This window comes from Paroedura picta, chromosome 6 (assembly GCF_049243985.1).
Source record: "Paroedura picta isolate Pp20150507F chromosome 6, Ppicta_v3.0, whole genome shotgun sequence".
NCBI lineage: Eukaryota > Metazoa > Chordata > Lepidosauria > Squamata > Gekkonidae > Paroedura > Paroedura picta.
The window spans coordinates 12,750,731-12,777,676 of record NC_135374.1 but is presented as its reverse complement, the minus strand read 5'-3'; the positions used below and the strand labels follow the sequence as shown (position 1 = coordinate 12,777,676).

At 48.5% G+C, this 26,946-nt stretch overlaps 1 protein-coding gene and 1 long non-coding RNA gene across 6 annotated transcripts in view; one reads left to right on the top strand and one right to left on the bottom strand.

The window, feature by feature from the left end:
- Positions 1–431: 431 nt before the first annotated feature.
- On the bottom strand, positions 432–15,038 carry LOC143839432 (uncharacterized). 2 transcript variants are annotated; one of them, XR_013231706.1, is made up of 4 exons: positions 14,696–15,038; positions 10,598–10,679; positions 7,245–7,351; positions 432–862 (listed from the first exon to the last, which is right to left on the bottom strand). It is a non-coding gene; the product is annotated as an uncharacterized LOC143839432 (long non-coding RNA). The 2 variants fall into 2 exon arrangements; XR_013231705.1 differs by having other exon boundaries at positions 7,245–7,315.
- Positions 15,039–15,058: 20 nt separating this feature from the next.
- SMCO4 (single-pass membrane protein with coiled-coil domains 4) overlaps positions 15,059–26,946 on the top strand; it is a 65,101-nt gene continuing 53,213 nt past the window's right edge. For 3 of the 4 annotated variants that reach the window (XR_013231704.1, XM_077341443.1, XM_077341442.1), the window contains exon 1: positions 15,059–15,301. Coding sequence is in view for 2 of the 4 variants with exons in the window: in XM_077341443.1 (XP_077197558.1) it covers positions 15,059–15,301 (243 nt within the window). In the remaining 2 variants the exon portion in view is untranslated. The remainder of the gene's footprint in view (positions 15,302–26,946) is intronic. The other variant, XM_077341444.1, reaches the window with a different exon arrangement.

The following is a 26,946-nucleotide window of genomic DNA, read 5'->3' as shown; positions in this document are numbered from 1 at the left end:
TTTTCATGGCAGACTCAATACAGGGTGGTTTGCCAGTGCCTTCCCCAGTCATTACCGTTTACCCCCCAGCAGCAAGCTGGGTACTCATTTTACCGACCTCGGAAGGATGGAAGGCTGAGTCAACCTTGAGCCGGCTGCTGGGATCGAACTCCCAGCCTCATGGGCAAAGCTTTCAGGCGGCTGCCTTACCACTCTGCGCCACAAGAGGCCCATTTAGTTCTTATGCTGATGCAAATTTTAATTTTTTGCTTTTTCTGTTTTTAAAGCAGACCCTTATGAATCGTTTCTGCCCGGCTTGTGGTCATCCCCCCACGGCTATGCCGGGCAATGTGGCTTTGATTGCTTTTCCTTTTTGACTGTAAAAAATGCAGAATCCAAAACGAAAAGACACATCCAAGACATAAGAAGAGGCATGAGAGTATTGGGGGGGACTTTTAATATACATATATACACACAGACATATATATATATACAGGGGTAATTAGGGAGCAGCACCTATGAAGGAAATGAAACAAGGAGCACAAGCTTTGATTACCACCGCAGGATTTATAAGCAGCTGGGAAATTGGTTGCTAAGCGCACACAAAGATTGGGGCAAGGAATCTTAAAATAGAAAAGGCTGAAGCCGTACGATGCAGATGGAGAGTATTCCGTTGATATAAAGACCCGAAAGAGCCTTTCCGCTGAATGCAGAACCAACGTTCTGGGCACTTTCCGTAACAGCCGCCATCAATAGCTGGAGCAACCGACCCGATGCCTTTCTCCTTCCGTGCCCTGTCGTTAAAATGATTGTCCTGCGGTTTGACCCGCAGGTAATGAAGCAGGAAAGCGAGCACGATGGAGCCGGAGGTAAATGCCAGCGCCTAAATGAACGATAAATTAAAACGGAGGTGGGGGGGGGACTTGACTCCGTTTTACGGCTCAAAAATGGGGGCACTTTCATTAAAATGGAAAGAGAACATCTTCAGTCAGGCCAATGGACATCTTGGGTAATCTTTCTTGACTTTTTTTTACCATTGAGGAACTCCAGCCGGTTTGGTGTAGTGGTTAGGAGTTAGGAGTTTTGTTTGGTGTAGTGGTTAGGAGTGCGGACCTCTAATCTGGTGAGCCGGGTTCGATTCTGCGCTCCCCCACATGCAGCCAGCTGGGTGGCCTTGGGCTCACCACGGCACTCATAAAGCTGTTCTGAGGAGCAGTAATATCAGGGCTCTCTCAGCCTCACCCACCCCACAGGGTGTCTGTTGCGGGGAGAGGAAAGGGAAGACGAATGGAAGCCGCTTTGAGACTCCTTTGGATAGAGAAAAGCAGCATAGAAGAACCAATTCTTCTTCTTCAGTAATATCACGGCTCTCTCAGCCTCATCCACCTTACAGGGTGTCTGCTGTGGGGAGAGGAAAGGGAAGCCGAATGTATGCTACACTGAGACTCGGGTAGAGGAAAGCGGCATATAAGAACCAACTCTTCTTCTTGTTGTTCTTGTTCTTCTTCTGGCATTGAGAATCCCCGGAAGAGGCACAACCATGCTGAATAACACTGAGATGCATAGCTATGCACATGCCCATCTGGGGCCCCTCCCTCCCACTCCCTCCAAGTCCATCATAATTGGCCATTTTGCACGGGGGTGGGTGGGCCAACATGACCATTTATGGTCATATCACATGATAAATGTTTAACAAGTTAAAAAATATCTTTAAAAATTGGTTAACTTCCACCCATTCAGGAAACCCTTTCAGGGCCATTAAGAAACTCCAGGGCTTCACAAAACCAGGGTGTGCCTGTAAGATGTTTCCACATCAAAAAGTTGAGAAAGGCTGCTATAGAGAGTGTGCTCTCTGAAGTGCCTGCTTTCTGCAGAAGCACTGATCTTGCATCTTTAAGGCAGGGTTTTTTTTTTTTCATGGGCTATGATTTAATATTGCATGCTGCCAGGGGAAACAGTTGTTCAGGTATGCTAGAACTCTTCACTAATTCATCTAAAACTATATAACCTGCAAAAAAAGAGTACGTTCAGCAGCTAATTGCTGAGGGTGGAAAGTACCACCATCAAGGAGTGTTGTTTTTTATTCCCCACTTTGCACTACCGGGAAGAGTCTCAAAGGTGTAAGCTGCTTTGAGACTACTTCAGGTAGTAAAAAGCGGGATACGAAAACAAACAAACAAATCAGAACTGCAGATCAAGAATAACCAGTTTATTATTATTATAAGTAGGGGCCAGGCCTGTTGCATTCAGGAATCCAATGGGCACTAGATTAGGGAGGTGGAGTGGAAGAACTGTGTGAATGGCCTCCCCCTCCCCCCAGGACCTGGAAAGGCTGCAGGAAGCTGTTATGGAACTAACTGGCAGGGAGAGCTCTCACGCAGCAGGGATCTGCAGCCTCCGAGCCTCAGAGGGAAGTGGAAGGAGGAGGGGGTAGTCAGCGGTGGGGGATGGAAGGCGATTGGCTGGCCACTGGACAGACTGGCAAGCCAGTTGGAGGAGGAGGAGGCACTCAGGGGCGGGACAGCCACCCTGAGTGGGTGTTAAGCGCTCAGTGGCACTTAACACATGAGACCAGCTCCTCCTCCAAGCCCTTACCAGAAATATTTACTGGAACAGATAATACCTTGGAGAAATTATGAATGCATTCAGGCTTACATCTAATTACTTTCCTCTTTCAGATCCATTTTGTCTCTCTCCTTTCTTTTTTTAATCGTACGTTGTCCTCTCTGTTGATATAAATCCGGAGAGCATTTGCCTCACGCTTGCTAAAGCAATAAATAAGCATAGGCCAGTCCTGTTTCATTTCCACGGGCAAATTTATCAATTGGAGCTATCAGCTGAAAACTGCTGCCAAACCAAGTTCCCATTCTTCTCTGGAGAATGATTTCATGCAGCAAGAAAGGAGGCCGTTTCACAGCTGCGAGCCGCGGAGCAACTGGGCCGGCACAGAACTTTTGACGCCAGTTCTTTGAGTACCCATTCCCTGCACAGTGTGAGTGCTGTCTTCTACCCACAGTGTAATGTAGCCTGCAGTCATCCCTAGCAGTGTCCAAGGGACCTGCATTCAACGATCTACTTGCTGGCTAGTTAAAATCAGGACGTGAAATTCAGAATCCATTTTCACTGGCTTGGTGTGTGTTAAATCCCAGGACGCTGGGAGTTCATTTCAGCTCTTTATTGTGGCCCCCAACTCAAAGGCACAAGAGTCAAAACTGAACTGGAGAAACCCCACAAAAAAAACAACAACTTAAATACAAGCCAAGAGCAACGGATCTTCCCGCCAGTGCATGTGATTGGTCAGTTTCACTTTAAATCCAGCAGATGGGATCCGACCACGTGCTGGCCAATCACGCTCTCAGGATTACAATCCTGCCGCGGACCTCAAGTTCATTCTGCGGCGGGATTTGTATGGGACCAGCATCCACGTTGCTCCTGCAGTATACTGGTGTGGTGTAGTAGTGGTAGGGTTGCCAGTCTCCAGGTGGGGGCTTGAGATCTCAGAATAACAAGCCATCTCCAAACTGTAGATGTCCCTGGAGGACATGGCAGTCTTAAAGGATAGATGGACTCTTATGACATCACATCCCTTGGGAGCTCTTTTCCTTCCTCAAACTCCACAATTCCCAGGATCTGCCCCCAGATCTCCAGGAATTTTAGTTCTAATTTTAGTTCTGTTGTTGCTGTTCAGGCTACTCAAGGGTAAGATCAGCTGCTTGGTGGGGGTCTTTAAATGCTTCCCTTGAAGAACCCACTGAAGCTGCGGAGAGTCTTCACAGCCTCCAAAGCATCCAGAGAGGAGAAAGACCCTGTCAAACCCTGATCCTGAGGATCAGCTGCTTGGTGGGGACTTTAAACATGTCCCTTGAAGACCTCTCTGAAGCTGTGGAGAGCTCTCTCTTCACACACTCCAAAGGGCCTGGGGGGGGGAGAAAGACCCCACCAAGCAGCTGATCCTGGGTATCAGCTGCTTGGCCAGGTCTTTAATAGCTTCTGCTGAAGACCCAAAGCTGTGGCAACCTGGCCCAACCACCGCTGCCGCTACCAAAAGCAGGCACTGCTCAGCCAAGGGAAGCATACAGGTGGGGTGAAAAGTGGGTGGGAGGTGACCTCCAATGTGCAGATGTACTCAGAAAAGATGTCAGTGTATCAGAGGATGCTGCGCCTTGTGTCTTCTCTCAGCAGCCACGGCTCGAAGAAGTGAGTTGTTACCTATACAGTAACAACTTTTGTATAGTAGGGGATGATGTGGGATGGTGCCGTCTCAATTGGAATACTGTGTAAAGTCCTGGTCACTGCACCTCAAAAAGGAACTAAAATCATTAAGGGGACAGAACACCTTCCCTATGAAGAAAGGATAAAGAGGTCAGGGCTCTTTAGCTCGGAGAAATTACAACTGAGGGATGACTTGATAGAGATTTAGAAAATTATGCATGGGATAGAAAAGGGAGAGAAAAAAAATACTGTTCTTTCTTTCTCATAATACAAGAATTCATTTGCACTCCACTAAATTACTGAGCGTAGGTTTAGAACAGATAAAAGGAAGTACTTCTTCCTAAAATTAATTGATGTTTAGGGGCAGCTACAATCACAGAGAGCTCCAGGAGGGGAGTGGACAAACACGTGGAATGGTGGTCCATCCATGGCTATTAGCCACAAGGTATAGATTGATCACATTTTCTAGGGCAGACATGCTCTGTATTCTTGGTGCTTGGTGGGGAGGGCACAGTGGGAGGGCTTCTGAATTTCTGGCCCATCTGGTGGGCCTCCTGATGGCACCTGGGCTTTGGCCACTGTATTTGTGTTGGACTGGATGGACCGTTGGCCTGATGCAACATAGCTTCTCTTCTGTCCCTAAACTCCATAGCCAACAGTTTGAACGAGGTTTTTTTCTCTCCCCCTAAAGAACAAACAAAACAACCCTGTGAGATTAACTGTCACGCTCTCCCACTGAGCTCCCGGCAGCTGATGAATACTAAACAGGGAAAGAGCGTACAACGGTGATAAGGGGGCACTTGTAAACTTCTTGTTGGAACATCTGTCTCCAGTCAGGTATCAGCCATGATGGATGGCCCAGTGAATACCAATTCCAATTTCTTTTGCCATGGCGTTGTGTGTGGACCCAACTTTTCAGGGATACAAAGAGGACGATGAATCATGCGCTCTTCACGGGAGACGGGGGTACATTCAGCATTCTGCACCAGGAAAAGCTGGCTCTCATGATGACCTGCCCAAAATATGCAAAATAAATACATTTGCAGCTCTCCACATGGCTCCAACTGCAGAGACATCCACAGTGGGAATGGAGTCAAATTGGTGGTGACCCTGTAGGGTTTTCAAGGTGAGAGGGAAATCAGAGGTGGTTTGCCATTGCCTGTCTCTGCTTAGCAACCCTGGACTTTCTTGGTGGTCTCCAATCCAAATACGAGGCAGGGCTGATGCTGCCGTCAACTTGCAGATGACTTCTGGTGACCTCAGAGGGTTTCCAAAGCAAGAGGTGGTTTGCCATTGCTTGTCTCTGTGTAGTAACCCTAATCTTTCTCAGTGGCCTCCCATCCTATGACAAACCAGGACCAACGCTGCTTTGCTTCTCAGATCTGATAAGATTGGGCTAACCTGGCCCATCCAAGTCAGGATTTCCACACCTGTAGCCTATGTAGATCATAGTATAGGTTAGAGAAGAAGAAGACGAATAAGAAGAGTTGGTTCTTATATGCCGTTTTTCTCTACCCAAAGGAGTCTCAAAGCGGCTTGCAATCACCTTCCCTTTCCTCTTTCCACAACAGACACCCTTGAGATAGTTGAGGCTGAGGGAGACCTGATATTACTGCTCGGTCAGAACAGCTTTATCAGTGCCATGGGGAATCCAAGGTCACCCAGCTGGCTGCATGTGTGGGAGCGGGGAATCAAATCCGGCTCACCAAGTCCGCACTCCTAACCGCTACACCAAGCAAGAAGCCCCTCGTCTGAAGAAAACTGGTGTCTATATTAGCATATGCAATTCTTTTGCTAAACAAGAATCCATTAAATTCCTGGTACACTGTGTGTAGGCGTACATTGAATTGCCAGGGAGATACCTGATGCAAAATCCCCACTTTATGAATTTGTAAAGTGGACCCATTCTCACTGGCCTGATGAGTTCCTTCTTTCAGATCCTACCTTGAACCTGGTGGGACTTGCATTTGGGTAGGCATGTTTGAGAATCGCAAACCATTAGCAGAGGCCTTTAAGAGTTGGCCTCCTCCAGAGAAAGAAATCACAGCAGGGAACCTTGTGGCGGAGAGTCCCTTTTATTTGACGGGCTTCAAAAAGCAAAGACAAGCAAATGCTGTGTATTATAACACAAACAGGTTGGCCTGCCCTTCAACCCCCTTTTCATTCTTAGTGACAGTGCAATTATATCTGTATGGCTCATTCAAGTTTTCCATGACAACAGCCTGCACTTCTCCCTTCCTAGCCAGTGGCGTTCCAGAAAACAACAATAAAAAAAGTATCCGAATACAAAGAAAGTCTCATAGCAACAGTACAACAGTGAGATTTTTTTTAAAGGTAAAATTAGGTAATGCGGAGAATAGCGGAGCCCATTTGAGAAGAGAACTGCATTAGTATCAACTCTATACAACAACCCCCAAAGGACATCAAGGGAGAGTGGGCAAGATGGAGCTCTTTCGTTGGGCCTATGGTTGAGGATAGCTACTGGGGTGGCCGAACCTCTTTCGTTGGGCCTATGGTTGAGGATAGCTACTGGGGTGGCCAAACCTTTCGCTCTCCAGATATGCATGGACTACAATTCCAATGATCCTCTGCCAGCAGCATGGACATCTGGAGAGCCAGTTTGGCCACCCCTTCCCTGTTTTCTGCTTCTGCTTGTAGCTGACTCCTCCCTTCTTAACCAGAAGGGAAATTGTTAAAAGATAATTGACTGCTAGTAAAATTCAAGTGAGTAGCTATGTTCCTCTGAAGTATCACAACAAAATTTGAATCCAATAGCACCTTTAAGGCCAGCAAAGATTTAATTGATTGAATTGTTTTTATGGTTTTACTTGCATGTGCTAATATTGATATAAACTGCCCCAAGACAACAAGCTTGATAAGGGTGATCTATACATGTAAATAATAAATATCGTTCCCATTAACAAATTCCCCATGAATGACTGGGTTTTGGTGTGTGAAATGCATTGGCCATGGTTTTCTTTCTTATTGGACTTTTGAGAAGACCACTTTGGCATGAATTTGGATAGAGAAACAAGTCTCATGGATGAACCTACCTTACATTAAAACAGGCCCCTGGTCCATCAAGATTCATATAGTCTATTCAGACTCATTCAGTTGTGTTGGCCTGAAATAGCAGAACAAGATTTGCATCCACTGGCACCTTTAAGACCAACAAAGATTTATTATATGTATGAGCTTTCATGTGCAAGCATATTTCCTCTGACAATGAAATGATCTGATGATTTTTGTTTTATGGTCTGAGATCCTTTAGCGATCCTCTCTTTTCAGTCATATCTCAAAGCAGGCCAGTGGGAGTTTCCTTGGAAAAAGGATTTTCTGGGAATTCGTGTATTTGCAATCTGTTTCTTCTGTGCTATTTTGGAGGGAGGGGCTCAGGAGGGTTGTGGTCCTGTAGCATCCACTTTCCAAACATGCCATTTCCCCTCTATGGAGTCTGGATGTCAATTGTAACTCTTAGGAGAACTCTAGGACCTGCCTGGAGGTTGGCAACTTTATCTGGCGTTGACATAGCTGAGAGCTAGCATGCCACTCAGAGCTCTCAAAACCGGATGAAGGCTTCCTCACATTTTCTTGGGCCCTGTTGATCATGTGTGAATTGTAAACAGTATACAATGAAGTTAGATGCCAGGTGTGTGGGAAGAGGCCGCATGGGAAAGGGGGCTGAAGTGTATTGTTCACCTACCCCCGGTATGGTTTTTAGGACTACCTGTTCCTGGCTGGCAGATACCTGGGGGTGTTAGGGGTGAAGTCTAGAGAGGACGGGATTTGCTAAGGGATCTTATCAGGGCATAATCCACCCTCCAAAATAGCCATTTTTTCCATGGGAACTGTTTTCTGTTGTCTGGAAGCCACTTCTAATTCCAGGAGACCTCCAGCTGCCACCTGGAGGCTGGCAACCTTAGCAGCCTTCCTGACCTGCAGCTGCCCCAAAGAGGCTCTTTTTGCCCCATTGGGAAACTCATTTGCAGTAGTCAACCTGTGGTCCTCCAGATGTTCATGGAGTACAATTCCCATGAGCCCCTGCCAGCATTTGCTGGCAGGGGCTCATGGGAATTGTACTCCATGAACATCTGGAGGACCACAGGTTGTCTACCCCTGCAGTATAAGCCCATCAGTACACATCAAGTTTCCCCAATGGGCAAACAGCAGCTCCTTTGGCACTGTTTCCTCTCAGGAAAACTACACTGGGGGAGAATTAAATCCCCCTCTCTCCCAAACAAAATCCTTCCCTTACATATTTTACATCTGATCACCAGTCCAGGGAGGTTGTGTGGGAAACGTGTGTCCTGTACTGTAGCAGAGTGCCCCCAAAATGGCAAACCCTGAAACAGTAACAGTAGTTTGTTTCAGGAGAGAGCTGACAGGAACACAACATCACAAGGAAGACAAAGGCTTTAGGACTCCAAGGACATTTTATAAAGAGAAATCCCCCCCCCCCCACCACCAATATATTATTCACGTCACACAGGTCTTCTCTGCAAGGAAAATGCAGATTGCAACTAACACCTCTAGGTGCGAAATACTAAACCACCCTGGCTGTGAGCCCACCTGGCTCTTGAGCATGGGAGCGCACAGTGTGTGTGTGGGGGGGAGGGGGGGACAGATGGCCTTGGTTTCTCCACAAGAGGATTTGGGGGCTTTGGTCAAGCACGAAATGAGATGGAAGGGAACCAAGGCTCCCTGATGACCATGAGGGAAACGGAACTTTTCTACTAGGCTGATGGTTAAGGCCTACGTGACTACCATCTACCTCCCTACATCACTGAACAATGCCTTGGCATGATCAGAAATAATTAACCTCGTGCTTGAACGCACTAACAAGGGGCTTTATTATCCTCCCTCTCTGAAGCAGAAGCGGAAGTGAATTTTCGGATTGTTCTTAATGTACATTATTAGTTTTAAATGCCGGCTTTGTTTTATACGATTGTAAACTGTCCTGAGCTGCACCGAGTCCTTGGGGAAGGGCAGCATATAAATCTCAAAGAAGAAGTTAGTTCTTATATGCCGCTTTTCTCTACCCGAAGTACTCTCAAAGTGGCTTACAGTTGCCTTCTGTTTCCTCTCCCCACAACAGACACCCTGTGAGGGAGGTGAGGCTGAGAGAGCCCTGATATTCCTGAAGAAGAAGAAGAAGGTTCTTATATGCCACTTCTCTCTGCCTGAAGGAGTCTCAGAACGGCTTACAATCGCCTTCCCTTTCTTCTCCCCACAACATACACCCTGTGAGGGAGGTGAGGCTGAGAGAGCCCTGATATTACTGAAGAAGAAGAAGGTTCTTATATGCCACTTCTCTCTGCCTGAAGGAGTCTCAGAACGGCTTACAATCGCCTTCCCTTTCTTCTCCCCACAACATACACCCTGTGAGGGAGGTGAGGCTGAGAGAGCCCTGATATTACTGAAGAAGAAGAAGGTTCTTATATGCCACTTCTCTCTGCCTGAAGGAGTCTCAGAACAGCTTACAATCGCCTTCCCTTTCTTCTCCCCACAACATACACCCTGTGAGGGAGGTGAGGCTGAGAGAGCCCTGATATTCCTGAAGAAGAAGAAGAAGGTTCTTATATGCCACTTCTCTCTGCCTGAAGGAGTCTCAGAACGGCTTACAATCGCCTTCCCTTTCTTCTCCCCACAACATACACCCTGTGAGGGAGGTGAGGCTGAGAGAGCCCTGATATTACTGAAGAAGAAGAAGGTTCTTATATGCCACTTCTCTCTGCCTGAAGGAGTCTCAGAACGGCTTACAATCGCCTTCCCTTTCTTCTCCCCACAACATACACCCTGTGAGGGAGGTGAGGCTGAGAGAGCCCTGATATTACTGAAGAAGAAGAAGAAGGTTCTTATATGCCACTTCTCTCTGCCTGAAGGAGTCTCAGAACGGCTTACAATCGCCTTCCCTTTCTTCTCCCCACAACATACACCCTGTGAGGGAGGTGAGGCTGAGAGAGCCCTGATATCACTGCTCAGTTAGAACAGTTTTATCAGTGCTGGGATGAGCCCAAGGTCACCCAGCTGGCTGCACGTGGAGGAGAAGCAGGAATCAAACAGGGCTCGCCAGATTAGAAGTCCACACTCCTAACCACTACACCAAGCTAGTGTACCTAATACAATTAAGCGTACCTAGGCCCCCACTCCACTGTTTTCAATGGTTCTTAGTGAGCCTCAGCCCTTGAGCACTTTGGCAGTCATTCAGGAACTTGTACTAATTTGTTGACTAAGGAAGGTTGTATAAGAAGGTCCCATTCATGTGTCCCTCACAAACCACATTTCTCCACTTCTGGTCTCAGCCGGCTAAAGCTAAACGGGGACTTTGATCCGCAGTTATCACTTCGCTCCAAAAACCCTTGTTTCCAAGAAAATATACCGTCAAATCTATTTCTTCTTCTCTCACCTTCCCCTCCGGGGCCAAGGCCTTCTGCACCGACCACCAGATTTATGCCGGTTGATAAAATGCAAGCGATTTAGCTCGGTACCTGGAGGAAACAGAGAGAATTATGTCTTTAATCACATTTATTGCCGGTAGACATCAGACTGGAAAATCCGGTTTGACCCTGCGGAGGGTTTGGTGACAAGGGGCCGGCCGTGGATCTGTTGATGTTTCACAATTGAGTCTGCTCTGGTGTCACACGGCCTTGTTGACATAAAAACTGTGCAGTCTTCTTCACCTGGATGTTAAATTTGCAGGGAGAAGGAAAAGGACAGGTCATCATAACAGCTGAACAGAGAGATAGTTTCTGTCCTCAGAGCGTGTTTCAGATGCTGTTAAAGAAACATCACCAAATAGAGGCATTTTTTTATAATAAGGCCTGCAGCTGTTCTTAGAGCCGAGTAACATGATTTATTGGTTTAATACCTTTTCACCCTGCCCACCGTAAAAGGAGCATAGGGCCGCACGTATCTTCCTTCCCGTCTCTAGTGCATCCTCACAACAACCGTGTGAGGTAGGCTAGGTAGAGTGCGTTAATAGGTAGAGTGTGTTACTGAAGGTCACCTTCATAACAGGGTGTGGCTATAAGGGAGGAGGCAATCCTAAAGATACAGGGGTCCCATCTAACCCTCTGAAAGGTAAAGGTATCCCCTGTGCAAGCACCGAGTCATGTCTGACCCTTGGGGTGACGCCCTCTAGCGTTTTCATGGCAGACTCAATACAGGGTGGTTTGCCAGTGCCTTCCCCAGTCATTACCCTTTACCCCCCAGCAAGCTGGGTACTCATTTTACCGACCTCGGAAGGATGGAAGGCTGAGTCAACCTTGAGCCGGCTGCTGGGATTGAACTCCCAGCCTCATGGGCAAAGCTTTCAGACGGCTGCCTTACCACTCTGCGCCACAAGAGGCTCTTTAACCCTCTGAAAGAACCAAGCTTAAATATGTAATTTTTTAAGGAGGTGCCTTCAGTTCTGAACAGAACAGGTGGCCACTTTCTGCTTTAGCTCACGTCATGAGAAATGAATATTTGAGTTTACTCCGGCTCCCACTTCCCCATATACATTATTACATTTACAAAACAAACACCTGTACATTTCCTTCAAAGGGAAATTACCCAGAGCTCCTTTTGCATCTGGGTCTCACGCATTTCTCCTGCGGGGAAGACCTGAAGCATGTGGAACCATGCTCCGGTTGCACACAGCTGCCTCTTGATGTACATCATCACAGGCAGAGCTGCTCTGAGGTTGGCAGTTTTGGTCCAGAAACAGAAATCCCCAGCGGTCTCTCCTCCCGATCCCTGACCAGGACCAGATCAGCTTCTGAAATCCTCGGCCACCTCTTCTCCTGACCTCTGACTCACACTGGATGTGTGCCTTAAAGCACCTGCTCACAAGAGAGGGGCCATGGCGTACATAGACCTGTAAAATTATTGGTGCTCACAGTGGGGTAGATCCCCGTAAGGGTTGGCCCTGCAGCTTGTGAAAGGGACTCCTGCAACCTGACTTCACAAAACAGATTCCCGTTCAGGAAAAAGGTTACCAAGTACTGTACATTTTCAGCCAGCATGCTCCTCTTACGCTTAATCCCCTTGTTTGTATCTGAGATTAGGCTTGTTCATTATAAGAACGAGCCACTGAAACTCTCAAATTCATGTTCTGTGTGTATGGGGTGCGGGTGGGGGAAGGGACAGATATGCCTGGGATTCCTTGTTCCCAAGAGACCACCGTCTGCTGTCTTGTCTGAACAGGATGAAACACCCAACTGCTGTGCTCGCTTGACCTGCTTCCACGCAGGGGGCCTGAAATCCCACTTCTGCTCATGGAAACTGCAGCAAGATGCGGGAGAGCAAGCAGGGTTGGTGTCTGCATCCCCCCCCCCTTGCCCCTGTGCTTGTCCCTTTTCCTCATCACGGTTGAGCAAAAGCACAGATGTGACAGCAATTGTGCAAGCGCCCCTGTGGCCTGGAAACTGCACTCTGCCTTTACTTTCTCTCTCTTTTTTTTACTGAGCTGTAAAGCTCAATGAAAGAAAGAAAAAAAACACTTATATCCTGCTTATATCCCTAAAGAGCCTCAAAGTGGCTTATAATCACCTCCCCTTCCTAGCCACACCTCAGGCCCCTTGTGAGGCAGGTGGGGCTGAGAGAGTCCTGAGAGAACAGTGACTGAACCTAGGTCATAGAATCATAAGAGTTGGAAGGGACCTCCTGGGTCATCTAGTCCAACCCCCTGCATTATGCAGGACACTCACAACCCTGTCGTTAATCTACTGTCACCTGCCACCCCCTTGAATCTTCACAGAATCAGCCCCTCTGTCAGATGGCTATGCAGGCTATCTAGGTCACCCAGCAGATCTCATGTGCCTCAAAGTGGCCGAGGGGTAGTCAACCTGTGGTCCCCTCCAGATGTCCATGGACTACAATTCCCATGAGCCCCTGCCAGCATTTGCTGGCAGGGGGTCATGGGAATTGTAGTCCATGGACATCTGGAGAACCACAGGTTGACTACCCCTGGACTAGATCACCTTCCTTTCCTGTCCTTACAACAGACCTCTGGTGAGGTAGGTGGGGCAGAGAGAGATTTGAGAGAAGGGGGACTGGCTCAGGGTTAACCAGCAGGCTTCATGGAGTGGAGTGGGAAATCAAGCCCAGTTCTGCAAATTGGAGTCTACTGCTCCTAACTACTACACCAGCCTGGCTGTCTTTAAAAATCCTTTAAATTGATTTTGTTGCTCCATGCTTAGAATTTACTGTGTGTGTGTGTGTGTAGGTAGGTGGGGGGCTTAAGTGCTTTCTCCCCGTGCCCCAATTGGAATTGGGCCTTCGTGCACTTGGAAATTAGGCTCCAAGCACAGAACTCCCAGAGAACATTGGAGTGAAAGTCCTTGCGACGGACGACCCCTTTGAAGCCACAAGAACCTTGACCACATGAATTGGCCTATAATTAAACTTCTCAGTGGAGCAACTTTATTATAAGGCGTAGCCTCCTTCCGTCCAGACCTGGATGGGCCAGGCTAGTCCGATCTCTGAAGTTAAGCAAGGGTGGCCCTTGTTAGAACTTCGATGGAAGACCAAGGAAGGACAGGGTCCCTATGCTGAAGAAGGCAATGGGAAACCACATCTGACCATCTCTTACAAGGTCGTCGCAGGCCAGCTGTGTCTCAGTGGAACTTGAGGTACCCCCAGCCTCCTTCCCAATTGATGCTCATTGGTGCGTACCACATTTCATTCCAATCTCTCGTTGTCCAAGAGCCCTGTTCACACAATACAGCAAACACATCTACAACTTGCTGGTGTGTGTGGTAGAAGAAGAAGAAGAAGAGTTGGTTCTTATATGCCGCTTTTCCCTAGCCGAAGGAGGCTCAAAGCAGCTTACAGTCGCCTTCCCTTTCCTCTCCCCATAACAGACACCCTGTGGGGTGGGTGAGGCTGAGAGAGCCCTGATATCACTGCCCGGTCAGAACAGCATTATCAGTGCTGTGACTAGCCCAAGGTCACCCAGCTGGTTGCATGTGGGGGAGCGCAGAATCGAACCTGGCGTGCCAGATTAGAAGTCCGCACTCCTAACCACTACACCAAACTGGCTCTCTGGTAGAGTGTAAGAAAGAACTAACACATGTTCATTCTACAAATGAAATTGGGGGACCGGTAACTTGGATAAAGGTGAAGTTTCAATTGCAGGATGTCCTCTTTTTTGGGAGTCTGTCCTCTTTTGTTTTTGTTTTTTTTAAACTGATGAAAGGGTCCTATTTTATAGTTGGGAGGTTACAACTATTCTGCACATGCTGAATAATGCACTTTCAGTGGGCTTTTGCAGCTGGATTTTCCTGTGCAGAACAGGAAAATCTTCTAAAGCGCACTGAAAGTGCATTATCTAACATGTGCAGAATCACAGCTTAAACAGTAGGCGTCTTTAAAATGAGATTTATCACAGAGGACTCTTGTGGGGAGTAATCAGCCAGGAAACATGGCCTCTTTTTTCCTTTTGAAAGATGGCATTCCCCAAGACACCCAAGACACACCTTGCACCCCCCAAAAGTTGCATCTACTCAAGCAGGGTCCAAACCTTGAGCCCCAGCAACACAGCGTCTCCCCGTTGCCAACAGGAATCCCGGGCGAGCTGCAGCAACAGGCGCCAGGACGCTTTCTCCCGCGCAAGGAAATCCGACAGAGGCCGGCGGCAAACGAAGGCGGAGGATCAAGGAGGATCTCAATCAGCCGGGGTTCCCTATGCGGGGGGAAAAAAAAAAGGGATCCTGCAAACAGAGATAGAGCCCTGCGACTCAGGAGAGGGGCTAGGAGCCCGGTTCTCTCTGTCGGGGTGGGTTCACCGTTTATTTTTTGCATCAGACTAGAAGGAAGCGAGCCCCCTCCTCGAGAGTCAATCCGCAGGGCGGCTTCCCGAGGGCTGGGCGAGAGGAAGCGCGCCATGGCCGGCCGCCTTCCTTCCTTCCTCCCTCGCTGCCGCTGCCGGGACCCGTCGTGGCCGGCCTGCCGCTGGCCGGGCTCGCTCGGCAGAGGGCGTTCCGCTGGCGGCGAGAGCCAGGCGGGAGGAGCCTCCGGAGTTGCGCGGCTCGGGCGGGGAGGAGCCGCCGCTCCAGCCGCCGCCGCCGCTGCCACGTCCGCCGGGGCTGAGAAGCGGCCGGAGAAGCCCCAGCACGTGGGTGCGCCGGTGAGTGGGTGCGGGCGGCGAAGTTGCGGGAGAGCCGCGGGGCTGAGCGCGTCCCCTCCGCCCTCTCCTCTTCCTCCTGTCCCGGGTTGCCGTCGGGGACGGGACAGCCGAGGCGGGGGGCGGCGTTGCGAAGGGCACGGCGGAGGCGCTGCAGCGGGAGTCTCCCGGACGGCAGGCTCCGGCCAAGACGGCGCCTGGGACTCGAGGGCTGCCGCGGAGGCCCCGGAGGGCGGCTTTGGGGGGCTCGGCGGCTCGGGCGGGGCGGCGCGACGTGGCGTTCCCGAGGGCTGGCCGAAACGGGTCTTCTCCGGCGCCCGCCCGACGGCTGCCGGGGGACGCGCTGGCGGAGCGCCTGGGAAGTTGCTCGGGCGGGCGGGCGGGCGGGCGGACGGGGAGAGTCGGCCCGTCGGAGAGGCTCTGGCCGGCCGCTGCCGGGATCCCCCATCTGCGCCGCACGGGAAAACCCGGCTGCAAACCCCGCGTGGGAAGCGCGCTAGTTCCTCCCCCGCAGAACACATCTGCCCTCCGATCCCTTTCCCGGTCCGGCCTCCTCCTCCTTCTCCTTGCGGTTGTTTTCGTGAGCAGGACTGGGAGGGGGAAGCCAAACTTCCGTGTGTGTATTTGCAGGGGTAGGCAACCTGTGGTCCTCCAGATGTTCATGGGCTACCATTCCCATGGATTGCAAACGCTGGCAGGGGCTCATGGGAATTGTAGTCCACGGAGGACCACGGGGTTGACTACCCCTGTTTCGGGGTACCTGAATAGAATTCTGTGAATTTAGGATACCATAGGGGGGTGCCAACTCCTAGAGCTGCACAGCTTCCAGATGCGTGCTTTTAGGGCAGTATGTTTGGCGTTTCAGAGAGCGGAGCCGGAAAAGGGCCCTCTGGATGGAGATCGTGAACTCAGTGCTGGAGCAGAGTCCGGGGTTCTGGTTCCAAACATCCCAGATCCAAACATGGCTGCGTGAAGCAAGGCCCTCCTTGGAACTGGGGGTTTTTAGCTGACTTTTTTTGTGTGTGTGTGTGGAGCCGTGCCAAGTTTTAATTTCATCGTAATTATCTCGTGATGAAACTTGTTAGATCTGAGCTCAATGATGCCTCGGGGAAGGACACGTTTTTGGAGGCTAGAAGCTTTTGAGCAGGGGTAGTCAAACTGCGGCTCTCCAGATGTCCGTGGACTACAATCCCCATGAGCCCCTGCCAGCGAACGCTGGCAGGGGCTCATGGGAATTGTAGACCACGGACATCTGGAGGGCCGCAGTTTGACTACCCCTGGAATGCTGTATCTGGGGCAATGATGCTCTGTGTCCTTGGTGCTTGTGGGGCCACAGTGGGAGGGAGGGCTTCTGGACTTCCGGCTCTGCTGGTGGACCTCCTGAGGGAACCTGGGTTTGGGCCACTCTGTGACCACCTCCTCTGAACCTTCATGGACCCCAGAAGTCTTGTTTGTCTCTTAAGACACAAATCTAGCTGTTGCTTTGTAGACCGACTCAGCTACTCCCTGGCAGTAGCGCCATGAACCTTGGAGCCTTACGGAGAACGGCAGACCGAATTAACGTGGTTATAAATAAATTGCCCTTCGTTCACGTTTTCGTCATGTCCAGTCGTTGTACGGCAGGTGTGGACCCTCGATTTTGACCTTCCGTGGCAGCGCTGGCTGGGTCAGAGGTGTTGAGTGGCTGTGATTCGGGAAGGGTGCCTCATGTAGAACCTTGTAGTACGTGCGGCTGCCTTTTAAAATATCTATCTTGGGCATGCTGACTCTTGGAGATGCTGCCTCTTTAAATTTAGCCTGGCCCAAAGAAACTTGAGTCGGAGCAGGAAGTTGCTACAGGAATTCCTGTTCAGGGAAGAACTTTTAGCTGTGAGCGATAGTCTGACTTGACTCTTCTTCTGCCAATCTTCTCCTATCACGCCGATATTCACCTCGTCCAGATTGCATTTGATAATATGCTCCAGGCTATTTTTTTAAAAAAATCGTGATCTCGTGCACTGAATTTGTTTTTGATACCTGACAGTTTTGCCCTCATGTTTACATTTTCCATGTGTATCAGCTAAGAATCTGCCAGGAATGTCATAGCCATGGAAGAAAGCTCTGGAGGAACTTGATGGGTGCTGTGGAGTGGGCTAGGAAGGAAGAGTCAGGAAGGCTTAAGGTCAGGACCAGGCCGAAGCACTTGGACACCCCTTCTTGTCACCTCGGGAGGTGGTGGGTTCTCCATCTTTAGAAATTTTCAAACAGAGTCTGGATAGCCATCTGATGGAGAGGCTGATTCTGTGAAGGTTCAAGGGGGTGGCAGGTTACAGTGGATGAGCGATAGGGTTGTGAGTGTCCTGCATGGTGTGGTGGGTTGGACTAGATGACCCATGAGGTCCCTTCCAACTCTGTGATTCTATGATTCCTGTACCGCTGTTGACTGAGTCCCAGCTGTGGCAACTGCCCCTTTGGGTATCTTGATTTGGGTTGTCCAAATGCCTCTTCTATCACTGGTAGCTGGAGACTGTTGGTGGTCTCCTTGTAATACTGCCCCACACAGCAGTTCAAGGGGCTCAGCTGAGGAACTGGCCTTGGGGAGTGGGTGGCTGAAGGCTAGGATGGATGGGAGGTTGAAAAGACAAGGGCCCAAACAAAGGTGGTGACGGGAAGACTTTTGTGGCCAGCAGCCATTGTGTGGTAGCCATTTGGGGCTGTGCCCTGATACTTCGCCAGAATTCCAAAGGATGAAAACGTTTGGAGACCACGGGTGTCAGCAAATACAGGCCCAGGCTAAATGTTCTGCTCATGGAAGGAGTGGGGCAATTTCTACCAATCGCCTCTTCCTAGACCCCTAATTTGCGTCTTGTGCATCATCTGGACACGGAACTGGGGTCACTGTGCGTGGGCCCAGTTGTGAATTTCCTGCATTCTGCAGGGGGTTGGACTAGTTGACCTTGCAGGTCCCTTCCAACTCTGAATCTATTCTATTTCGGAGGGTCTCCTGTCCCCCGGGAGTGCCATGTTCAGGAGATCGGTGGCCCGTTGCAGGTAGGGGAGGTAGGAATGTTTTGTCCGGTTGGCGAAAATGGAAAGCTTGTCTGGATTTCATCCCACCAATAGAATTACCAGTGATTTCCAAGGCTTCTGACATTTCGGTTCATAGCGATATACTCGAAATTGGAGAACGTTTCAGGAGAAGCCTGGTAATTAGCAGCAAAGTAGATAATTAGTAGTGTGTGTTTTTGAGACATAGTTTCTTTTTAGCTATTGGGCGCTACCGTTGCATTCTCTGGAAATAGTCCTAAGTATTTTAAAGAGATTAAGACCGGTGTGCTTTGGAAAAAAAAAAGAAGAAAGAAATCTCTATTGTTAAGCTTTTAGGAATTAAACTCCCTAAAACTCCAGCACAGTCCTAATTGAAAAGAAAAAAGGATTACACGGCTCGTGTTAAAACAGCCTGCCGAAGAATGTTTGGCAGAGTATTAAAAGGAGCGCCTCATAATCGGCATGATAATCCCGTTTTGAATGTAATTTCTGCAACTTCACCTGGGTTTCCAGGCAGTTTGGCAGAGTATTAGGAGACAAAGACGTGAATGGCTTACGAAGCCAAATTTAATTCACATTCCCCCATCCCCCCGTTTTGTTTTTGAGTTGCAAAATCGATCTTTTGTTTTCATAAAGTTTGCTTCTTCATGCTACCACTGTTTCCCCCCACCCAGCATCGTAATTTGGTATTTATGTCACAGCCCCTTGTGAAACACATGATCTCAAGATGTGTATGAAATGTTGACTCTCTAATGCAGTGACCTTAAGTCCTTTCAGATGTGGCCCCCGCTGAACATGGGACGCCCCCTGATCTACACATGGGTGGCAGGAAGTAACGTGACATCAGAGCCATGTGACAGGAAGCGGGGAAGCCACAGTTATGACGTCAGTCCATCCAAGGCTAGGGCCATAGGTAGCAGACCAGGAGAACTAGGGACAGGAAGCACTTGTCAACCACCTGGAAGTATACCATAGCGAGGGACAATCCAGTGATTCAACCACTTGGGTAACCTCACCTTTCCGTCTTGTTGCTCCCTTTTGTGTGTACACGGCGAAGCAGGAGGCACAATGCCACAATGCCCAAACGCACCCTGTCAGCCACTCCTTCCAAATGCCCTCCAAAAAAGATGGCTACTTTGTGGGGACATCTACCCAAGCTGGTGGGATTTCTTGACCTACTTAAGGTCCCCTAACTGAAAGGACCAGTGCTCTCATGTATGACATAGTGGCCAATACCAGTTCCATCAGTTTTTGATTCCCCCACTCTGATCAGCCATTTGCTGTGGGGTATTGATTTTCTTTGTGAGGTCACGTGTCAGTCATCTTCATGGTTTATGGTCTTTGCAGATGGGATTCTCTGGTCATCTTGGGTTGTGCAGCGGATCTACCAAACATGATCCTCACCAAGCCAATGAGTGCAAATACCCCATCTCACACCACTTGTTCTTTTGCTGTCTCTGGGGGCATCAAAACCCAACCCCTAGTGGGTGATCTTCAACATGGTGGGAGTCAAAAGTAGGATCCGGCCTGTCCTGTGCTTTTCATTCTGATGGTTTTTATCGATTAGTTATAAAATTGACACGCCATCCTTCCAGAACCAGCTCACCGTGACTTACCGCTAAAGCAATAAAACAACAGCAGCAATAAAAACAAGTAAAGCTAATAAAATCAGTAAAAACATGCTGGGTCATAAAAGTCAAGATAGCAAGGTAGAAATACACACAGGAGGATCAGTGCGGACAAGGACAAAACCGTGTGACTCAATAAATCCTGTAAGTTTCTGCAGCAATACAGTCTTATATTTCAACTGGAAGTCAACATTAAGCCGAGTAAGAAAGGCATCTTGTCTTCACCATCTTTAACAGTAATCATCAGTCACAACCAAGACTAGTATCTTAGGTAAAAGCTAGTTTTGTTGAACTTCCTCCAGTCATAAAATGCTACTTGGGCTTGGAGAAGACCATGAAAGACTTGGGGGGGGGAATAAATGTTTTGGTTTGACACCGAAAGAAGAGTAAGGTGGGCTTCTGCCATGCCTCAAGTGGAGGGCATTTGAAAGGTGGGGGCCACCACTGAGATACACCACTCAAATACTTTGGCCACCTCATGAGAAGGAAGGACTCCCTGGAGAAGAGCCTAATGCTGGGAGCGATTGAGGGCAAAAGAAGAAGGGGGCGACAGAGAATGAGGTGGATGGATGGAGTCACTGAAGCAGTAGGTGCAAACTTGAATGGACGGGGAATGGTAGAGGACAGGAAGGCCTGGAGGATCATTGTCCATGGGGTCGCGATGGGTCGGACACGACTTTGCACATAACAACAACAACAACCACTGAGAATCATTCATTCATTCATTCATTCATTCATTCATTCATTCATTCATTCATTATTTAGATTTGTATGACCGCCACTCTCGGAGAACCGGCTCACAGCAGTTTACAATACTTCATACAAAATCAGTACATTAAAACATTAAAATTCTCCATTAAAACCCTCATAAACAGAAGGTCCTGTCTCTGGTTGCCACAGGCCTCACCTCTGCAGGAGGGACAAGGAGATCAGGGCTTGAGAAGGGCATCTTAGTTGGAGGGGCTGGACCATATGAAATGGTTCTTCAGGCGTCTCCTGCCCTCTGATTTCCAAACATTTTAATTTATTAATTTATTACTGGATTTTTATCCCACCACTCTCAGAAACAACTCATGGCGGGTCACAACAGTTACGGAAAACCCTCATTAAAACCCCACACGACACCAAACACAAGATTGGCAGCAATATTCCCCCGTGCCCCGCCCAGCCTGTCCAGACAACTCTCCATCTCAGGATACAGGGTTCACCTGATGTTCTAGTGCAAGGGTAGTCAAACTCCAGCCCTCCAGATGTCCATGGACTACAATTCCCAGGAGCCCCTGCCAGCGAATGCTGGCAGAAGCTCCTGGGAATTGTAGTCCATGGACATCTGGAGGGCCGCAGTTTGACTACCCCTGTTCTAGTGCAGCTTGAGGAGGTGCCCCTGATCTTCCCAGCTCTGGCCCCGACCGAAAATCTGGCAGAAAAGCTCTGTTTTACAGGCCCTGCGGAACTTTGACAGGTCCATCAGGGCCCTTAGCTCATTCCACCAAGTCGGGGCCAGGCCCAAGAAGGCCCTGGCCTTCGTCAAGGCCAGATGCACTTTCCTTGGGCCAGGGAAGAGTTAGCCTTGAAGGTTTGAGCGCTTGTAAGTCTTAGTTTGTCTCTGTTGCTCTCTAAAATCAGAGTCCTGTAGCACCTTTAAGACCAACAAAGATTTATTCAGGGCGTGAGCTTTTGAGTGCAAGCACTCGAAAGCTCACGTCCTGAATAAATCTTTGTTGGTCTTAAAGGTGCCAGTGGACTCTGATTTTATTGTGCTACTTCAGACCAACACGGCTAGCCATTTGAATCTGTTGCTCTCTGTTAAGGCGTTCAGGGCATGGCAGTGTGGATGGGTGTTTCTCCTCAAATTTGCAAGCCCATCAAAAAGATTTGCAAGACCAAGAGAGCGTGATCAGAAGGCCTGGCTCCATTATATTATATGATCTAATTGTATTCCTCAGTGAGAGTGAGGTTTTGTTGAGAGTCAGCACGTACCACATGCTTTGGCTGGCGTGCTGCGTCCGTGATTCAACATCGGGTCCACGCTTCAGGGACTGTGGTGAGAGCCACGCCATCCCAGGACCACGGCTGTTGCCGGCGTCCCCCGCAAGACCTTCCCACCCGCCTTCTCCACCAGCGGCTCCTGCCGTTCCTCCTAAACTCCCTGATACGGATCACGCAATCAATTTGCATACCTCAAATAGTCTTTACAGCACAGTGGGCCTTTCAATTGTGCGGAACTGAGGAAGGACCGAGGGGAAATGAGGTGCATTAGCATGCGTCGGGAGCAAAATGTTAAAGTTTGCTTAGAGTGCAGTCTTTTCTTTATAGGCAGGTTGCCGTGTAAACAGGTCGATGAGTGATCCAGAGTTGGCCTAGTTTTGTCTTTTGAAGAATTTTCGGATTGGGACTGTAAGAAGAGAACGCAGCTTTTATTTTGTTTGGCTCTAGCCGCAGCGATCGGTTTCTTTTTAAGGCATCTGTTTTCAGCTCATTCGATATATATCCTAACAAATCTAACGTGGGTTCATGTGGAATCATGTATTCCACCGACTGCCTTAAAATAACTCCGCCGTTAACTGGTAAGAACAAGAAAAGCCCACTGTATATAGAGCAGCCGTTCTCAACTTTGTTGCTGTTGAGAAACCCCTGAAACGTTCTTCAGGCTTCTAGAAACCCCAGAAGTGGTACAATCATGCAGAAAACGATTGGGGAGCAGAGCTGTGGACATGGCCATCCGGGGTCCCTCCCCTTCCCACCCCCTCCAGGCCTATTTTTTTTGAAGGGGCAGCAGGGTTACATGACCATATGGATATATCACTCGATAAATGTTTAACAAATTTAAAAAAAATAAAATTAATTAACTCCCACTCATTTGGGAAACCCTCACAGGGCTGTCAGGAACCCTCAGGGTTTCATGAAACCCTAGTTGAGAGAGCTTGATCTATATCAAGAAATGACTTGAGTTGTTTATTGCATCTCAAGGTATTGGCTGGACTTCTATCTTTGTACCCTGTCCTCAGTTCACTATTTCCTTGTAGTTACTTATCGTACGGCTTGTATAATGTATCCAGGAGATCTGCGGACTGTCTGGCAGCCAGGCAAGGGATGTTCATAGGTGGCCTGCCATTGCCTACCTTTACGTCATGACCCCTAGCATCCCTTGGAGGGGACTACCACCCAAATCCTTGGAGGCCTCCCATCCAAATACTAGCCAGGGTTGGTCCTTGCTTAGCTTCCAAGATCCGACAAGATTGGGATATCCATGTCCTCAATTCACAAATTGATCCAGAGTATGCCTCTATATCCCCCACCCTGGATAATCCGGTGCTTGCTATTGGTTAGTTTCAGTTTAAACTGGTCGGGATCTAGCACTTGCTGGCAGGGGCTCATGGGGATTGTAGTCCATGGACGTTTGGAGGACCACAGGTTGACTACCCCTGTTGTAAGCTACAATCCTGCCTTGGACCTCTGCAGGTCTACAGATACAAGAGTCACTAATAAAAACAAACCTCACACATGGGTTACCCTCCAAAGCTCCGCTTAAACTATTTGACCTTGCATGCCCTGTGGAATCCAAAGGGGTCTGGTGGGGCTTGGGTTCCACGGGGGGGGGGGGGGGGCAGAACAGAGAAGGTCCTTCACCTGTGGACAGCTACCTGAGCCATCCTGTGGCCAGATAGCATCAAGATAGAACCTTAAATGCTTTTCAGTATATATTTTAACCCTGGGAAATGTCAGTACCTTATTGGAGGGCAGTAGATCAGGTGGGTGCCAGTTCTTAGGATATTTGTGTTGTTATTTATTATTTCTCATACTGCGTGTGGAGTATATCCAGGATATCCTAGCCTTGTCTGGCCACCAGGCAAGAGATATTCAGGGGAGGTTTGCCATTGCCTGACTGTGTCATAGAATCACAGAATCATAGAGTTGGAAGGGACATCCAGGTCATCTAGTCCAGCCCCCTGCACAATGTCTTGACTCTAGTGATCCTTGGAAGTCTCCCATCCAAATCCTAGCTAGGGCTGACCTTGCTTAGCTTCCGAGATCTGATGAGACTGCGGTCAGGATATTTATTTTGATTGATGGATTTGATTTAATACTCGCTGCTTCCAGCAAGCTGGCTGGCGGCAAGTTACGATAATAAGCCCTCAATAAAATGCTAAAACAGTTTCCCTTAAAAACAGCCCCTTGCATGCGGAATGACAACCCTTATCCCCCCCCCCACCTGCTCGACATCCTCCCACAAGTGCCTCAGAGGAGATGTTGATGGGGAGCCAGCTGTTGTGTGTTCTTCTAAAAAGGAAAAGAAGGTTGGCGTGAAGGCCTCAAACAAAAAGGGGTTGCAGCTTTTGTTACCAATGGACTAGATTGTTCAGGATTCTAGGCCTGAAAGAGGTGAAACAAGTCTCGACCAGGGTCAGGGCCTTTTCGAGCCTGGCTCCAGTCTGGTGGAATGGTCCCCCTGGTGAGATCAGGGCCCTCTGGGACCTTCATTTCCGAAGGGCCTGTAAGACAAGCAGTTCCACCAAGCCTGTTGCTGAGGACAGAAATTTAGCATTAATGAACTGCTGGCTTCCCCGCCAAAGAACCCTACTCTTAAATTACTGACTCGCTGGATATAACTTAATCGCCCTCCGCAAGATTTTTTAAAAGAGGTGTTTTTAAAAATAACTTATTTAAATTTATAACTTTAAAAAGTATGTAGTTATTTTGTGGTTATCTGCCCTGAGCCCACGGGGAGGGAAGGCTATAAAAAGAAAGTTTATTATTATTATATAAGGCTGACGAAAAGCACTGCGATTCAGATATTTTTTCATCCTTTACTAAACCCATCTCATAATTTCAGGAGACCCATTCATTAGCCTGGTGTCCAGAGGATCAGAGGATCTGGATCTTAGCTGGCTTAATCTCAGAAGTGGTGGTGACAAGGACGTTTTCCCGTATATCAACTTGCCAGAAATGAAAAGCTGGCTTTTGTGTATCTATGATTGCCAGCAATATTTTATGTGCTATATATAGATGACATGAGAAGAGCGTACTTTGAAATCAGGGTTTCTGGGATTCGTCAGTGGCAGGTGCCCTTTACTTTACCGTAAGAAGTAATTTACTCAGCACTTCTGCAGCATTCTTGCCGGTTATATGCGCCTTCCGCTCGGTTAAAGCAATCTTATTTAAGTAACCTTACAGTTTTCCCGTCGATCCAGTGGCATACATTTTCATGAGATTAAACCAGGCTTTCTCAACCAGGGTTTTGGGGGCAGCCCTGGAAGGGTTTCGCTGATTGGGTGGGAGTTTTTAAATTTTAATTTAATTTAATTTAATTTTTAATTATTTAATTCTAATTTATAAATTATTTTTTTTTATTTTTTAAATTTAAAAAACTGGGTGATATGATGATCGATTTCTGCGATGTTACTTTTGGTGACATCATTTCCAGGGGCGTGGCAGGAAGGTGTCACCTGCTGACGTCACTTCTGGGGTTTCCCGAAGCCTGAAGAATGTTTCAGGGGTTTCTCAATGGTAAAAAGGTTGAGAAAGGTTTGACTAAACCATGATGGGGGGGGGGAAGTATTTCTTGTTTTTTTAAATGGCACACGTACTGATCATAGAATGTGCCATCTTGCAAGCGGCATTCCCTCCGGTGTGTAAGTAGATCAGGAGTGTCGCTTTTAGGAAGGGTGCCTACCACCATCCCTTAATTTGGGACAAGAATAATCCCCGCTGAAAAGGAATTTCTGCATGTTTAATTGATAGGAAGCTTCTGATGAATCAGTTCTTGTCGGACAGATTTAAAATATGTCTTTTCATTGCACAAGTAGTGGTAGAAAATGTCATCGGAGGTGCAGTGGACCGGTGGTAACTTTGTAGGGTTTTTGAGGAAAAACAGGAACAGAGGTCGTTTGCTGTTTTTGACCTCTGTGTAGTGACCCTGGACTTCCTTGGCCGTCTCCCATCCTAATCAGGCAATTTTGTAGGATTTTAAAGGCAAGAGACACTCAGAGGTGGTCGGAAGAAGAAAAGTTTGTTTTTATACCCTGCTTCTCACACCCTGGAGGAGTCTCAAAGCGGCTTCCTTTCCTCTCCTCATAACAGACACCTTGTGAGGTAGGTGAGGCTGGGAGAGCTCAGACAGAACTGTGCTATGAGAACAGCTCTAACAGGACTGCGATTGGCCCAAGGGCTCCGGGCTCGCTGCATGTGGAGGAGCGGCGAATCAAACCCGGCTCTCCAGACCAGAAGCCACCACTCTTAACCACAAAACCATACTGGCATTGCCTGTCTTTGCACCACTACCCTGGTATTCTTTGGTGGTCTTCCACCTAAGGACTTACTGGTGCTGCCCTGGCTTGGTTTCTGACACCTGCTGAGATCATGCTAGCCTGGGGGGTTGGCATAACCTTGTAAATAGGGGCCCACAAGCTTTTGGCTGAGCTCTTTGTATCTTGCCTCAGACTGCTTTGAGGTGCTCAAGGCAGCCTGTTCATCCAGCCTTCAGTTTATCATTTGTGTTTTCCAAAGGAAAAAAGAAAACCCCTGTTTCCCTCTCTCCCAACTCTTATTTACCCATAGAGACAGTGTGGTGGATGAGCGTTTGTGAGCCCAGGAATGCAGGACACTGGGATTAATTACCACTTGGCCCATCTGCTTTTGAAACTGGAGAATCTTCTCAGCACCCGCTGAGCTCCCCTTCCTTGCACTCCTCTTGGTTTGCACAGTGAAAGGAGACTTGAGCCTGGCACTGGGGCATGAGTTTAGAAGAAGAGTTAGTTTTTATACTCCACTTTTCACTGCCTGAAGGAGTCTCAAAGTGGTTTAGGCTCGCTTTCCCTTCCCTCTCCCCACAACAGACATCGTGTGAGGGAGGGGAGGCTGAGAGAGCCCTGATATTACTGAAGAAGAAGAAGAGTTGGTTCTTATATGCCGCTTTTCTCTACCCGAAGGAGTCTCAAAGTGGCTTACAATTGCCTTCCCTTTCCTCTCCCCACAACAGACACCCTGTGAGGG